We start from the raw sequence: 14,408 nt of genomic DNA on the forward strand, positions 1-14,408 counted from the left end.
GATGTTAAACCCATTTTTCATATTACCCCGACCCAGAAGCTGTCCTTCTGCCGCCCACACTTCAAGGCCCAGTACTAGGACATACAGGTTTTCCCTTTGGAACCATTGGGAAGCCAGAATAGCCTCCTGCCCCAATATGCCCTTTGTGAACCAGACAGGAGTTTCTCCACAGGGTGCCCAGCCAGGGTTCCTGCCTGGCGATCAGAGGAAGATATCAGAGGTGGGGGTCTTTATCTCCCCTATTATTCCTGAGAGACCCGAATCCCCCAGCTAAAGGGGGCTGTTCTATTACTCAGATTTCTCATTCTGTGTGTTGATGTGATTATGTCAATATATATATTTGTGCCTGTGTACAATAAAGTGTTCTTAATGTTATACATTAATTATACATTAATGTTATACCCTACATAATGTTATACCCTACACTGAGAAACCAGGGAAAGAGTATGTGTCCCAGGCTAAGGGAGCACAAGTCAGCGAAGGTAGTCGGTCGGACTATCCAGCTCCGTGACTATATGCTGAATCGTATATTAGTGTTAGGGGTCTAAGATGCAGCACGGCCAGAACAATAACACTCCAGAAGTTATTAGCAATGAGGGGGACCTAAGACACCAGACTGTGGCCCCCAGCTTTTAAGCAGCACTGGAATAGGAAATTAAAATATCTAAACAGAAGCAGTGATTACCTGTGGATTAAACTGAGCCAGAATGCTTTCCAGAGTCCATATAGCAAATTATTTATTGTAAAATATATTGCGGGGTGAATAAAACAATTGTAACCAGAGACTGCATGAATGTGCCGCCGTCCCTGGAACATCCGGGAGCTGCTGGCGTGAGTTAGTAGTCACTGTTAATCCTCTAACCCTGCAGCAAGATTCATCACAAAAGGTTTTGAACATTTTTTTCGGGGTCAGACATCATTATTTTTGATCTGAATGGAGAGATAAGATTTAGTTCCATTTGGTAGTTTTATGTCCAAGTAACAAAACGGGATCGCTGGAGTCTCCTCACAGCACCCAGAAACGTCTCGAGGTGAATCACACGAAGAGTTTGCTTCTGCGCAGAGCCTCGGCAGCGGAGCTAAACCTCCGAACTTCTCTGCGGAAATCCTGGAGCTTGCGCAGCTCCCTGCGGTGGGCCACAGAGGTGGGTTTTTTGACGTACTTAACTGCGCTGAGAAGCTTATCGGCCAAGTAATGGAGCCAGAGGATGTTGGAATGAGGATCATACGAGGACCAGCAGTTCCTGGAAAGGGGAAAGCTTAGCATGTGACAGAGGCTCCAAATGGTGCGCATTGACATTGGCAGTAGGTTTGAGTTAAAGGAAAGACATTTTTGTGAAGCACTCACTTGTTTTCCTGTTTCATATCTCGATAGACAGAAAACTGCAAATCTCCCACGCCAAGGAAGAGAGCGTCATCCGAGGAGAGGTCCGTGAACACGGTTAGACCGTCTGTAAGGGAGAGCATGTCACAGAACATAGGTTCAGGCTTCCTCCGTAGAACATCCCATCAATTAGCAATCTTACCTCTATACAAACAGGCAGACAGGTAATAACATACTTCTACAACATACACCCCCCCTATATTACAGCCTCTGCTCTCAGCCTGCATACTGAGTGTCCCTGCAGCACCCCCACACCCTGTCCACAAATCTACCCTCCGATCACTCCGCTGCCCACAGAAAATTTCTGTCCGATGTATTGCTTTTTCTACTATCCGGATACCTGCTCCAGCTTTCTTACTTCCCTGCCCCCCCCAACCATTTACCTCTCCACACCATCCATTCGCTCACCTTCTACCAACCTTTACTCCCGTACAAGCAGAAAGCATCGGAGAGCCGCACCAGAATACACGTGAATGGGAATTAGCTTGAAATGTAGCCCTTCTTTATAAAAACTCACCTTTATCCAGACGCGAAAGGGTGTAATCAATAATTTTTACTTGGACTCCAGAAGTGGGGATATTAATCATTTCACCATCCAGAAGCGCAGTCACGGTTTGAGACTTACTTTTTTCTATTAAGAGATTGCCCCAGTGTAGGTCCCTGCAATAAGAGACATCCGTGTCAGATAATGCCTTCTTTTTAATGAGAGTCAGATGCGAGAGGCAGAGCCGACACTCACCTGTGCTCAAACCTGAGCTCCGCTTCAGCTATAGCGAGAGCAGCTGTGACCTGATGGAGTATACTCCGAGAAACAGACACAGAAGAGAGCTGTGGAGATGACGGCAAAGAGAGAGGGTCAGTGGGGTAATGGGACTGTGAGACAGGGGGACTGCGCCAGGAGAAGGTCAGGGGGAAGACATGGAACGGTGAACCTTCCCCAGCGAGCATCTGACTCACCTGGGAACTCATGCGCTCCAGGTCATTTCCACCAAATTCAAACTCCAAGATCATGAAGAGCTGGCTTTGGCTGAAGAAATCTGAAAATGTAAAAAAAATTTAAAAAAGCGCCTATTCTGTGAAAATCCTTCACGTGGCTCGTCTACATTCCCCCCAGCACCACACAGATGCCCCTGTGTGCAGCTAAAAAGGTCTAAATCTATATACTTGCAATACGGCGATGGACGGCCCCTCATCAGTACATTTTATAAGATTTTGCTTTCTTATCAAAGAGGGGGATTTCCAAATTTGTGAATAAGTGACCTAGTGAGCATGGGGTAAGCTGGACACCAGGAAGATGGGCAACGTCGCTGAGCCCACCAGGGTAGATGCACTCACCCGGCCTTTCATTCTCTGACCCCTTCTCATCGGCATACGTGTCCCAAGCTTGAAGGAGCTCAGAAGGATAGGAGCCCTGAACACAGTGAGCCCTACAAGAGCAAGAAGACGAAGTGAAAATTGTTAGACAAGTGGCAGAGGATACAGGGAAGGGAGTGGCAGAGGATGCGGGCGCGAGCGGGGAAGGGATGGCAGAGGATACGGGAAAGGGGTGGCAGAGCATACGGGGAAGGGGTGGCAGAGCATACGGGGAAGGGGTGGCAGAGCATACGGGGAAGGGGCGGCAGAGCATACGGGGAAGGGGCGGCAGAGCATACGGGGAAGGGGCGGCAGAGCATACGGGGAAGGGGCGGCAGAGCATACGGGGAAGGGGCGGCAGAGCATACGGGGAAGGGGCGGCAGTGCATACGGGAAAGGGGTGGCAGTGCATACGGGAAAGGGGTGGCAGTGCATACGGGAAAGGGGTGGCAGAGCATATGGGAAAGGGGTGGCAGAGCATACGGGAAAGGGGTGGCAGAGCATACGGGAAAAGGGTGGCAGAGCATACGGGCGCGACATAAAGACAAGAGGAAGAAGAAGTTAGAGATAAGGAGCATGAGACAGGGAGGAGAGAGGGGAAGAGGGAAGCAGCATGAGCCAGGGAGAAGAAAATGAGGCCAGATAGAAAGGACATGAGACAGAACAGATTATAAAGAAGGGGCATAAGACAAGGAGATCAGAGAGGAGCATGAGTGAGAAAGGAGACCCAATTGACGAGGCATGAGGAAGAGAGGAAAGGAAAAAAGAGCAGATAGACATCGGAGGTCATATCAGGGAGGGAAGTAGTAATGCAAATAAGATTTACTCACGAGTGAAGTTTGATGAAGCCACTAGTATTATTATCTGTACCTTCACTTAGCAAGCTAAGTTCCCTGCAGAGAGACCATCGGCATATTACACTCTCCGTACACCAGCACATTACACAACGCAGCCCTGCCGCCCGCTCGCCTTACTTTGAGATGATTATTTCTGGCAGGATTTCGGCAAAGCTTTTCTGATCTTCTCCATTAACCTTCTGACAACCTTCCATCGGTATAACCTAAAGACAATGTAACTGCTAAGCACCGAGAACATGCACATGGGGAACATTTTATATCCCAAGTAGACAAAAACGTGCCTCGGGATGAGGCTTTACAGACCATGATATCATCCACGTCGGTACCTTAAAAAACAGACACAGACTGGAGAGATGTTAGGGAAGACACTTCACTACCACCAGCAACTTAACGAAAGAAACAGAGAACGGTCCATGCAAGGATTAGTAGCGTATTTCCCTTAAAGGGACGGTTTAATGCCACAGGGAGCTATTCCAAAGAATAATGCATACCTATGCAAACAACGCATAGGTAGAAGCTGCAGCTCCACAGCTTCTCCTTTAAGCATTAAACAAGCGATGGGAAAGCAGTTCTATTGAAATCAGCGGGAATGACCAGTACGTGAGGTAAAACATTTCCTGCATGGAAAGTATCTGAGTGCAGACGCATATGGGGGATATGATCCACTCATGCATTTGGAAGGGGGACACGATGTAAATGTGAAGACCTCTCAGCTATCATGTGCATTAAAGTGCATATGACAGCTGAAGTGTCCCTTTAAATGATTGATCAGTCAGCAAGGAGGGAGATGTTGCATGTTCAATGTCTCATACTGACCCCTCACCTTCAGAGCCACATGTTTCCCCCCTCGTTGAGTCTTGAACACCTCGCCGTACACCCCTTCCCCCACCTTCTGACAGAGGCGAAGCTGACATGAGCTCAGGCAGCGAGAGAAGGGAATGGGCCCATCCTGATCGCACTCCATGAATACTTTGTCTGCGTCACTGATATCTTCGCAGGCCGACAAGCGCTGAGGGGACAGCAGGAACTGGTGGGGACAGAAAGGGTACATGCATGTAGAACATAACTCACCATGTCTCAGCCCAACCCCACATGTGACGTGTGTTAATCCTAGGACACAGCTTGGCCCCACGCATGGTGCACTGCATGTGTTATCTGTATTAAATACTGGGATGGAGAACAGAAGGACACTTTACCAGCGAGGAACGTTGTGAGATAAGTGTGGAGTTCAGGCTGCTTGGAGTCAGAAGGTCACGTTGGTGTTCTGGTCGCTCAGACAGCACAGCAGATTCCACTGAGATACAAAAAGATAACCGGACAGAATGAGGGTTGAGTAGCGTCGACTCTGGGGGTACATTGAGGGTCTAGAGCAGCTCACCTTTCTTCTTACGGTGCAGAGACAGAGCGGCTCGGAGACGCAGCCAGCGCTGGTGCTCTTTATGGGGGTCTCTGTGGGCATCTGGAGACAGACTCAGGTTTAGGACTGCAGAGGAGTTCATGAATGAGGAGGTCAGAAAAGAGGAAGAGAACAGAACAGAGGAAGAGAGTGTACTGGAATTGGTGACGTCCTATTAAAGAAAGAGAGCCAGTGAGTACAAAGCACCGTATTACGCGTCTCCTTTCAATTTAATAACGTAAACCACTCATCACGCTTCGTATTGTAATGGAAGCAAATCCAACCCTGCACCCCTCTCCTCTCCCTCCGTGCGAATCCCTCTCTCACTCAGGCTCTCATTATCACAGCAGGGTATTGACTACGCCTTTTTACCCCATCCACCCGACATACCTGCTTGAATTTGTGCGCAGACATCTCGTAGTCTTGGAAAGAGAGTTCCTGTCGGGTTCGGGTTTTATTCTTTTGTCGGGTGCCCCATCTCTTGGCACTAAACCCGCTGATGCACACTTTCCTGCCGGTGCCAGCCATCTCCTGGGCACCAACGGAACTCAGTGCCTTGTTCTGCACCTGAGAAGCAGTGAGATCAGGGGTCCTGGCCATCGTGCGAATACCTGGACATGCATTCCCAGGCAGGGCTGGAGACCCCATGTCAGCTTTCCTGATACCGGGATCTGCGGCCTCATCAACTTTACAGAGAGAATTCCTGGCCACTGAGCTTGGGTCCAGAAGGACGACGGGCTGCATTTTCTCCAGACACAGGTTTTCATCCGGCAGAATGCTATTCTCTGACTGACGCTGCCCCTTATTCCTCTCGTCATTTGTCAGACTTAATATGGGAGCTATGTTTTTGAAATATTTAGTCACTGACTCGGAGTCCAGTCTTACAAATGGCTGCAAATGCTTTACACTTTTGGTGTCCAGTTGGCTACAGGTCCATGTGTCTTTAGAGAGATCAGTAGGGTGCATGACGAGGGGGCGCCCAGCCTGACTATCTGGACTGCCCACCCTGAGCGCTGCTGTCATGCACAGTTCAGCAACGCTCTGAGTCTCGTCTACTGTGGAGTCATCTTTGGACAGATTTCTTTGCAATGAAACATTAAGGTCTGAGGCAGAAAACAGCTCAGACGTGGCATCAAATTCACTTTCACGGTCTCCAGACTGGGCCTGTTTGCTCTGGTCCCCATCAATGCAGACGACAGACTGGGAGTCAGTGGAGGAGAGTAAAATGAGAGAAAAAGACGAGCAGGAACATGGAGCGGAAGATGCTGTTGGTTTCAGGCTATCCTCGTGTCTCACATTGTTCACCTCGGATGTGGATTTATCTGATGGATCCGATTCCTGGGCTGAGGATTCAGACCTCATCTTCTGACTGCAGCAATGCTGGTCTCCGGCAACGGCCGAGGTGCTTCTGGATCTCCGTACGCTATTTGTATGGTGCAAAGGACTGGTTTCTGGGTCCACGCATTGTGACGTCCTCTCCAAAAACCCCAACCCTTTTGTCTCCACCTTACAAGGATACTCGACACAACTCAAAACCACGCTTTCCTCCAAGGGATTGCACAAGGTGGGCTGCCTTTCAAACGTCGAGCCGCACTTTGGCCGTAGTATCAAAGGCATTGATGGAGTACTCGAGAGCAGCGGAGGCTTCTGGAGAGGACTGTGAAGAGCGTCTCCTGGTGAGCTGAGGATACTACTGAAACGTGAACTCAGCCTCCGCTTGTTACGTAGCACCGGAACATACATCTGGAAGTCCCCACTGGAGTCAGGGGATGGAGGAACGAGCTGGAATTACAGAGGAGAAACATGAGACCTACAAAGAAGTCTCCAAGATCTCTCCATGACACCACATGCAACATGCCCCAAACAGCAGCCAGGTAGGCCTAGGTCTGCCAGCCACCTGCGATCTGTACAGGCATCCATTTTTTTGGTATTACTTTTATGGAGGGTTTTGGGGGGGGGTGATGGGGGAGGGGCATCTGAGATAACACAATTACCTTCCCCTGCAATGCTTTACTCTGACCAGGCGCTTTCCGTCGGACTGTCACAAACCTTCTGAACGGCGTAGACAACTCAAGAGACGGCATTGGCTTCCTAGGGAAAGAAAACGGTATGACAGGTGGCATACCAGGGAAGGGGCAGCAGGTAACGGGTACCCTGCCCGGGCAGAGAACGCGAGGAGGAAGCATAAGTGTCACAGGACGGTCAGGTGGGAAGTGTGGCCTGTAATGAATGAAACGGCCGGCTACAGAGCAGGTTTCTGGGCCTCTTGGCATGTGTGTAGAGGAGCTGGAGACTGCTGTGCTGCGCAGGGCTTTGTATGAATTTCTGATAATACATTGAGGAGGAGGAGGAGACTAGTGCTGCAACAACTAATCGATAAAATCGATAATAATCGATAACGAAAATCATTGCCATCCGTTAGTTGAATCAATTTTATCGATTATAAGATGAGGGTTTTTGCTGTGAAAAATACCCCTCGTTCATTCAATGTCACTTACAGCAGTTACTACTTACAGTCAATCCCTGCAGTCCCTCTGACGATTGGTCCCGCCCCTTTCTGCTGTTATGGTTAATGGGGTGTTTAGGGTTAATTTAGGGGCAGTTATGGTTAATGGGGTCTTTAGGGTTAATTTAGGGGTATGACAGAACCCTCCATCACTGGGACCACTGGAGAGGCCTGACTGCCAGCCTCCTCCCTATTGACTATGGGCCCTGGGTTTGTGGCTACCCCCAGCAGAATATCATGTCATCACTGGTTGAGGGGATTATCTCTGTCAGACAGCCAGGATCTGCAACCAGGGAGAGACCACCATTGTTTTAATTTAATATCAGACCCCCCCCACCCCATGGTGCATTATTATGTTGTCCCCTTCCCCCCAGTTCCACTACTACAGACATTTCCCCCGGCCATCCCTGGAACTGGTTTTGGCCAGTAATAGTGGAGGTTGGGACCCTATTGTATTGTTAATCCCGTTACTGTCCCTGTTGTCTCTGGGAGGCAGATTAAGGGGGCGGTTTGTACCCCCATATCTTGTTTTATGTTAATGTGTGTTTTGCTGGAGATATCCAGCCCTGTGTGTGAGAAATAAATCAGTCTTCGTTTTGGTTTTACCGTACACTGAGTCTCGGCGAGTGACTGGGGAACCGGGGAAAGAGTGGTGTCCCAGGCTAAGGGAGCACAAGACAGCGGAGGAAGTTGGTCGGACTAGCCAGCTCCGTGACAAGGGGCAGTTATGGTTAATGGGGTCTTTAGGGTTAATTTAGGGGCAGTTATGGTTATTGGGGTCTTTAGGGTTAATTTAATGCTGAGGACTGAGGGTTAATGTAATTAATTTAATGAGGTTAACTTAAGGTGCAGTTAGAGGTAAAGGAGGACAAACTAACGGGCATCTAAATCCTGGGGGCAGTGAAGATTAACCCTGTATTTATTTATAAAAGTATTGTGTCAGTGTGATGCTAACAGGTCTGTGAACGAGTCTGAATCTATGAGGGCACTATGGGATAACTGGGAAGGACGGAGTGGCATATCTGGGGTATAAAGGCATACTGGGGTATAAGGCATATCAGGGGGCACAGTGGCATATCAGGGGTATAAGGCATATAGGGTATATAAGGCATATGTGGGGAGGGCGGAGTGGCATATCTGGGGGTATGTGGCATATCTGGGAGGCAGTATGGCAAGCCTGGGTTCAAATGTGCATAACTGGGGGGGGGCAGGTTTGGAAATAAAAACAAGAAATGCATTTTTTTTATTCTGCTGTTTGTTTTTAACATCCTGTTTGTTTATTAAATTATTTTAAATAAATGAAAAATTTACATTTATTTTTTTAGCCGATTAATCGAAAAAATAATCGGCCAGCTAATCGATTATGAAAATAATCGTTAGTTGCAGCCCTAGAGGAGACCCCCCACTCCTACCTCCTGGAGACCCCTGGCCCCTCTCCCTAGCCCGGTGACATTGTGCTAGGAACAGATGACAGCACCTTTCCGGGGGTCCATCCTCCTTGTCCTCTCCGTCGGTTCTGGGTTTCCCTCGCGCTCTTGTCTGGGAGGCAGAGGATTTCTTCCTCCTTTTGGCTCCTGCGCGTTTCTGGGGCCCGTGACATTTCTTCCCGATGTTAGCAGCGATTCTCGTCTTCCTGAAAAAAGAGAGGAACTTTTAACGCCTCGGAGGCAGAGCTTCTCCCCGCCTCTGCGCCGCGCGCACCCACCGTCTGGAGGGTACGAAGTCCGAGTCCCCGGAGGATGACGGCTCGCATGGCGATGACAGGAGGGACGATGAGCTGGAGAAGAGGTTATTCTTTGACTCTCCAGGAGAAAAGCAGCTGCGAGGCTGTACCCTCCGCACGGGGTTCAGGCGACTGTACGTGCGCTGCACTCCTCCCTGAACACCTCTGCCGGCCATTCCTGAAATCAGGACACAGAGACGATAGAGACCGCCGACAGTTTACAAGGGTACAGAAAACGAGACTTAAGGGTGTACACTGTACCACCGCTGCCTGACAGCCCGCAAGCAGCAGGGTACCGCCGCTGCCTGACAGCCCGCAAGCAGCAGGGTACCGCCGCTGCCAGACGGCCCGCATGCAGCAGGGTACCGCCGCTGCCAGACGGCCAGCATGCAGCAGGGTACCGCCGCTGCCAGACGGCCCGCATGCAGCAGGGTACCGCCGCTGCCAGACGGCCCGCATGCAGCAGGGTGCCGCCGCTGCCAGACGGCCCGCATGCATCCGGGTACCGCCGCTGCCAGACGGCCCGCATGCAGCAGGGTGCCGCCGCTGCCAGACGGCCCGCATGCATCCGGGTACCGCCGCTGCCAGACGGAGCGCAGGCAGCAGGGTACCGCCGCTGCCAGACGGCGCGCACGCAGCGGGGTACTACCGATGCCAGACGGCGCGCATGCAGCTGGGTACAGTCGCTGCCTGAGGGTATCATAGGGTTCCACAGCCCTAAAAACCCTGATAATGGGTATAGAAACAGCAGGAAAAGGCTTTATACATTAAACGGAGTGAATAAATCCATTATTCCTCCCCAGGATCACACCTGGCAACGGAGGACGGTTCAGTGTGACAGTTTGAAATGCTTCCGTCACATATATATGCCGAGTACAACCAGGCCGTGCACGGAGCGAACACGCGGTACGTACTGTGACCGAGAGTACTGATGTCTAAGCCCGTTATATAGACACTTACTGTGACGATCCCCTGCCGGTTCTCTTCACATCCACTTCCGGATTGACATCCGATTCAAAGTTCCCGCCCGTCACGTGACCGTATTCAGTGGCCATGTTGGAAGCTGGCACCGTGTCTGCAGCAATGATCACAGCGCTTTACTTTTGGTGCTGGCGTTGCCCTTAGATTAAACTCGCCACCATTTTGGATGCTGGCACTGTTGCTAAATCAGTTCCGCGGCCATGCCGGATGTGGGCCCCTGTCAGATCAGTTCCGCGGCCATGCCGGATGTGGGGTCCCTGTCAGATCAGTTCCGCGGCCATGCCGGATGTGGGGTCCCTGTCAGATCAGTTCTGCGGCCATGCCGGATGTGGGGCCCCTGTCAGATCAGTTCTGCAGCCGTACCAGGTGTGGGCAGCTGCAAGTTTGCTGGTTAGGTGTGGCCCCTAGGGGATTCCCAGAGCCCCTGTTAAGAGCATTGCAGACCCTGATTACAGGGAGTTGGGGGACTGCTCCCCGGGATTCGCTTTCGGCGGATTTCGAATCAATAATTTCTTTATTTTGGGAAAGTGACAGATTTGTGCTGTGTGGAAGAGATTTACGTTCAGAGTTCTCTTACTGCCATGACTGAAATTTATTATATAAACCCTTAAACGATAGTTATGCGGAGCATGCGTTAAATGACATTATATATATATATATATATATATATATATATATATATATATATATATATCCTCATACATAACATCCCTGGATTTAAGTGAAAGAATTCATGTTCCTTTCAGACTTTTCAGGTCACTGTATTTTGGGCTCTCATTGTGTTTGCTCAGATGAAGCTGTCCACGTGTGTCACTGATTTCCCATACACACAGATGCCAGGGCAGCCATGCCCTTCTGCGAATGCCCCTAAACAATCAACTCACTCAATGACCTTACATTGAAGCGAGCTCCAGGCCCGCCTTGGGTGACCCTCTCTGTGATAAGGTACCCGACGTTCCATTAACAGAAACTCATCTTTCTCCTGGTATTTTAGCATTTTTTTATAGTACACCTCAGCTAACCTAATGGCCGATTCCCACCTCTAATATCTAATCACATAAAAGCGTCGGCATGCTCTTAGCGTGTTCTGCCACCGATACATTGTTACCCACTGAGACCAGAAACACAGGCTTTTCACAGGCTAAATCTTTATTTGCAATTAAATGTATTAATGGGGGTCTCGCTTGGTCCTCCTCCTCCGTGGTCCTGTCTCTTCTACTTGGAGTAGCTCCTGTCGATAAGGGCTTTTAGATGTTCTTCAAGGTCGTGTCCCAGGGATCCTGTTCTCCATGAAGAGACCATTGATAGAGCTCTTCAGATGATTTCGATCTTGGAGGTAGGGGACTGTCGGGACTGGGAGCTTCTTAGGGTTTAAATTTACACACGTAATGCTTTTCAGCTTTACAATTACTGTCATTCCACTTCAAGAATTCTGAAAGAGAAACGCATGGCAGTTTATGTGTGGAGGAAACCGGTTTGATAATCCCCACATTTTAATAATAATGTCCCTGGACATAATCCTTTCTGGAAAATGCCCGGAGCAGATTGCTTTGGTCATGTGGTTCTGATGGACCTTCTGCTGGCTCGCTCTGGAGTTCCACCCCCATTTCTGTATGTGCTCCTATGTCCGATTTGGGTAATAGAATCTGATGATCGACATCTGGCATTTCCTATTCTAGCAGCTGGGTATTATTTAGGTTTTCAGAGTTGCGCAGGCTCAGGTCCTCCACTCGCTCACGGATACCCCATGCACACTACGATCTGATGCACGCAATAACCTCAGCTTGGGCAGAAGTAAACACACTCATGCTTCATGTGCAACCATTTCCCGGCTGTACAGTAATCACCCTGTGAGCTTTACATTAAGCCTGGAGTCACTTTTACTCCTATTAGAGGGCTTCACGTATTTATCAAAAGTCTATGAATTAGACTCTCTCCTCTAGCAAAAGTCGACAGTGGGTGTCTGGCTATTGCACAGCTCCCATGATGGCTGGCCAGAATGGGAGTTGTATTTCCATAATCTATCAAGCTGTTTATTAGCCTCCCTGCACCTTGAATGGTATTATGTGGACTGTCAGAAGATGAGCTGTTTTATGGAACTTTGCAAACATTGGAGGGTTATGCATTGATATAGGGAGGTCTCACTCACTCTCTTTACACGACAGCTCGCCGCAGTACTCCGATGACTGGGCATTGTCCGGTTGTCCTGTCATCCACGAGCGAAAGTTGTACATGGATCCGTCGTTCCACTTCCAGCGGCGATTCTATATAGAGAAACAGAAGTCATCACCGATATAGCCTCATGTCGCATATACACCAAGAGGGTAAGTTGCAGCAGTAGCATGGGCCTGCTGTCCACCCTGTGTAATGTATAGTTAAATCAATGAACCTGCCCTGTATAATGTATAGTTAAATCAGTGAACACGCCCTGTATAATGTATAGTTAAATCAGTGAACCTGCCTGTAGAATGTATAGTAACATTATACTTGTGGCTTGTCTTTATCCTGCAGTCGTCTGTATCTGATGAGCCGGTTTTTGGCCCTGGGTCATGCTGTCACTGCTGTCTAATGCCACTTCATGTCTCATTTCCTTGTGACCCTCAGAATATAGAGACTCACCTGCTCCGGGTCATGCAGTCCGATCCACACCGGATGGGTCTTCTGATAGGCAGATATATGAGAGGCAATGATGTCAGCTTCCGAAGAGTCTAATATGGAGGCCAAGTGGGCACCGTGTCCATAGGCTTGGCAGTCAAACTGAAACACAAGACAAGGGGTAAGTGCAGCTTTGTAGCCATGGCTTAGTATGGGGAGGTGGTTGGAGAGTAAAGGGGTTTACCAGCTGAATTAGAGCTGATTCAGGGAGCTTGTAGAACATTTGAAAACAATGATTGACTCCAAACATCAACGTCAGAAAGACTATCTATACTAGTTCAGAGAATGTGAGTTTTCCTCCACCGGTAGCTGCTAAAACTGGTACCAGAGGGTATTCCAAGGTACTGGAGTCGCTTCTCAAATACCTCAAAGGTCTGCAGATAATAATGGTGAGGAGCGTTATCCTCTTATTCTTATTTGGGTTATTGGGAAGCATATAGGATGTCATAGCGGATGACGGGTGATTAAAATTGGCCTTATCGCTAAAGTCATAATGTGGCACAAAACTGTTATTTAGGGGAATATAGAACTTCTCACCTCGGCATCAGACCAGCTCAGAGGGTACCGGAAATAGCCATAGCAATTTGCCTTGTAGTAGAACCATCCATTTGGGCACATGGAGCGGACCTGTGCGGCTGGAAGGGAACAATAGAATGTAACACAATGTTACACCTTGTAACACATTAAGAGGGAAAACAAAAAACACACTATGAGAGGCGGCAATATGTCTAGTTGGGGGTGTCATGCAGGATATCTGTGTGGGACATTATGGCCAACCCAACAGGGGTCCTTGGGTGAAGAATCAATAACTTGGGATTCATTGGCGGGGGCCCCAGAAGGTTCCCCCTGCAGGAGGGGTTGAGACCTAAAAACAAAAGCTGAACATCTCAAAAAAACTGATTTACCTTCCACAACGTGTGTGAGAGCCAATGCCCCAAGCAAAAGCAGAACAGGAAACCACGACATGTTTACCTGTAATGAAGAGAGACAGTAAGTGGTAAGAGGGATAGCTATATGTGTACATAACACAGAGACAGACAACCACGTATGCATGTAATGAAAGAGACAGCGGCATGTGCATAAAGCGGGGAGAGAGAATGCTGCGTGTGTAGCGGTGAGTAGGACTGGCCTCTGGGTTCGTGAGGCACAAGGCAAGAAGAATTTGCGGAGCCCCTTTGCCATTAGGAGGGCTTAGGGGTTCCTGCTATCTGGCCCTGGCAATGAGAGAGACAGATGCCTAAATGGGAGTTGGTGACAGAGGTAGATGTGTGTGTGTGTGTGGGTCATAGTGAGATAGCTGCATGTGTGTCAGGTTCAGTGGTACCGCATATCTCACCTGGCTCTTGGTGTCTGGTTAGTGCTGTTTCCTCCTGTTGTCTCACGCCCTATATACCCCCTGGGGTGGAGCTGTGTGTTTAACGATCATCAACGACAACCATAAACTCTTATCAGTAAAACAGGATTCGAACAGATGGAGATCATCCAATCTTCCCACAATGCCTCTACCACACCTAACGCAGTCTGAAAACCCCACCACTCTTAGTCGTCAATCC

General features: G+C 49.2%; 2 protein-coding genes across 4 annotated transcripts in view; both read right to left on the bottom strand.

Annotated features, from left to right (window-relative positions):
- REG4 (regenerating family member 4) overlaps window positions 1–13,883 on the bottom strand; it is a 45,298-nt gene extending 31,415 nt beyond the window's left edge. For 2 of the 3 annotated variants that reach the window (XR_008354268.1, XR_008354267.1), the window contains exons 1-5: window positions 13,761–13,883; window positions 13,393–13,490; window positions 12,820–12,957; window positions 12,350–12,464; window positions 11,339–11,632 (exon numbers count right to left, since the gene is read on the bottom strand). Coding sequence is in view for 1 of the 3 variants with exons in the window: in XM_053466717.1 (XP_053322692.1) it covers window positions 11,565–11,632; window positions 12,350–12,464; window positions 12,820–12,957; window positions 13,393–13,490; window positions 13,761–13,821 (480 nt within the window). In the remaining 2 variants the exon portion in view is untranslated. Of the gene's footprint in view, window positions 1–11,332; window positions 11,633–12,349; window positions 12,465–12,819; window positions 12,958–13,392; window positions 13,491–13,760 lie in introns of those variants that run through there. The other variant, XM_053466717.1, reaches the window with a different exon arrangement.
- HASPIN (histone H3 associated protein kinase) lies at window positions 712–10,286 on the bottom strand. Its single transcript, XM_053466715.1, has 16 exons — window positions 10,180–10,286; window positions 9,202–9,397; window positions 8,974–9,129; window positions 6,985–7,081; window positions 5,381–6,772; window positions 4,973–5,162; window positions 4,791–4,888; window positions 4,418–4,621; window positions 3,712–3,797; window positions 3,568–3,630; window positions 2,720–2,811; window positions 2,342–2,421; window positions 2,124–2,212; window positions 1,902–2,044; window positions 1,349–1,451; window positions 712–1,244 (listed from the first exon to the last, which is right to left on the bottom strand). The coding sequence occupies exons 2-16, from the start codon at window positions 9,393–9,395 to the stop codon at window positions 1,037–1,039; spliced, it is 3,195 nt and encodes a 1,064-aa protein (XP_053322690.1). The 5' UTR covers window positions 9,396–9,397; window positions 10,180–10,286; the 3' UTR covers window positions 712–1,036.
- Window positions 13,884–14,408: the final 525 nt, after the last annotated feature.

This window comes from Spea bombifrons, chromosome 5 (genome assembly GCF_027358695.1).
Source record: "Spea bombifrons isolate aSpeBom1 chromosome 5, aSpeBom1.2.pri, whole genome shotgun sequence".
NCBI lineage: Eukaryota > Metazoa > Chordata > Amphibia > Anura > Pelobatidae > Spea > Spea bombifrons.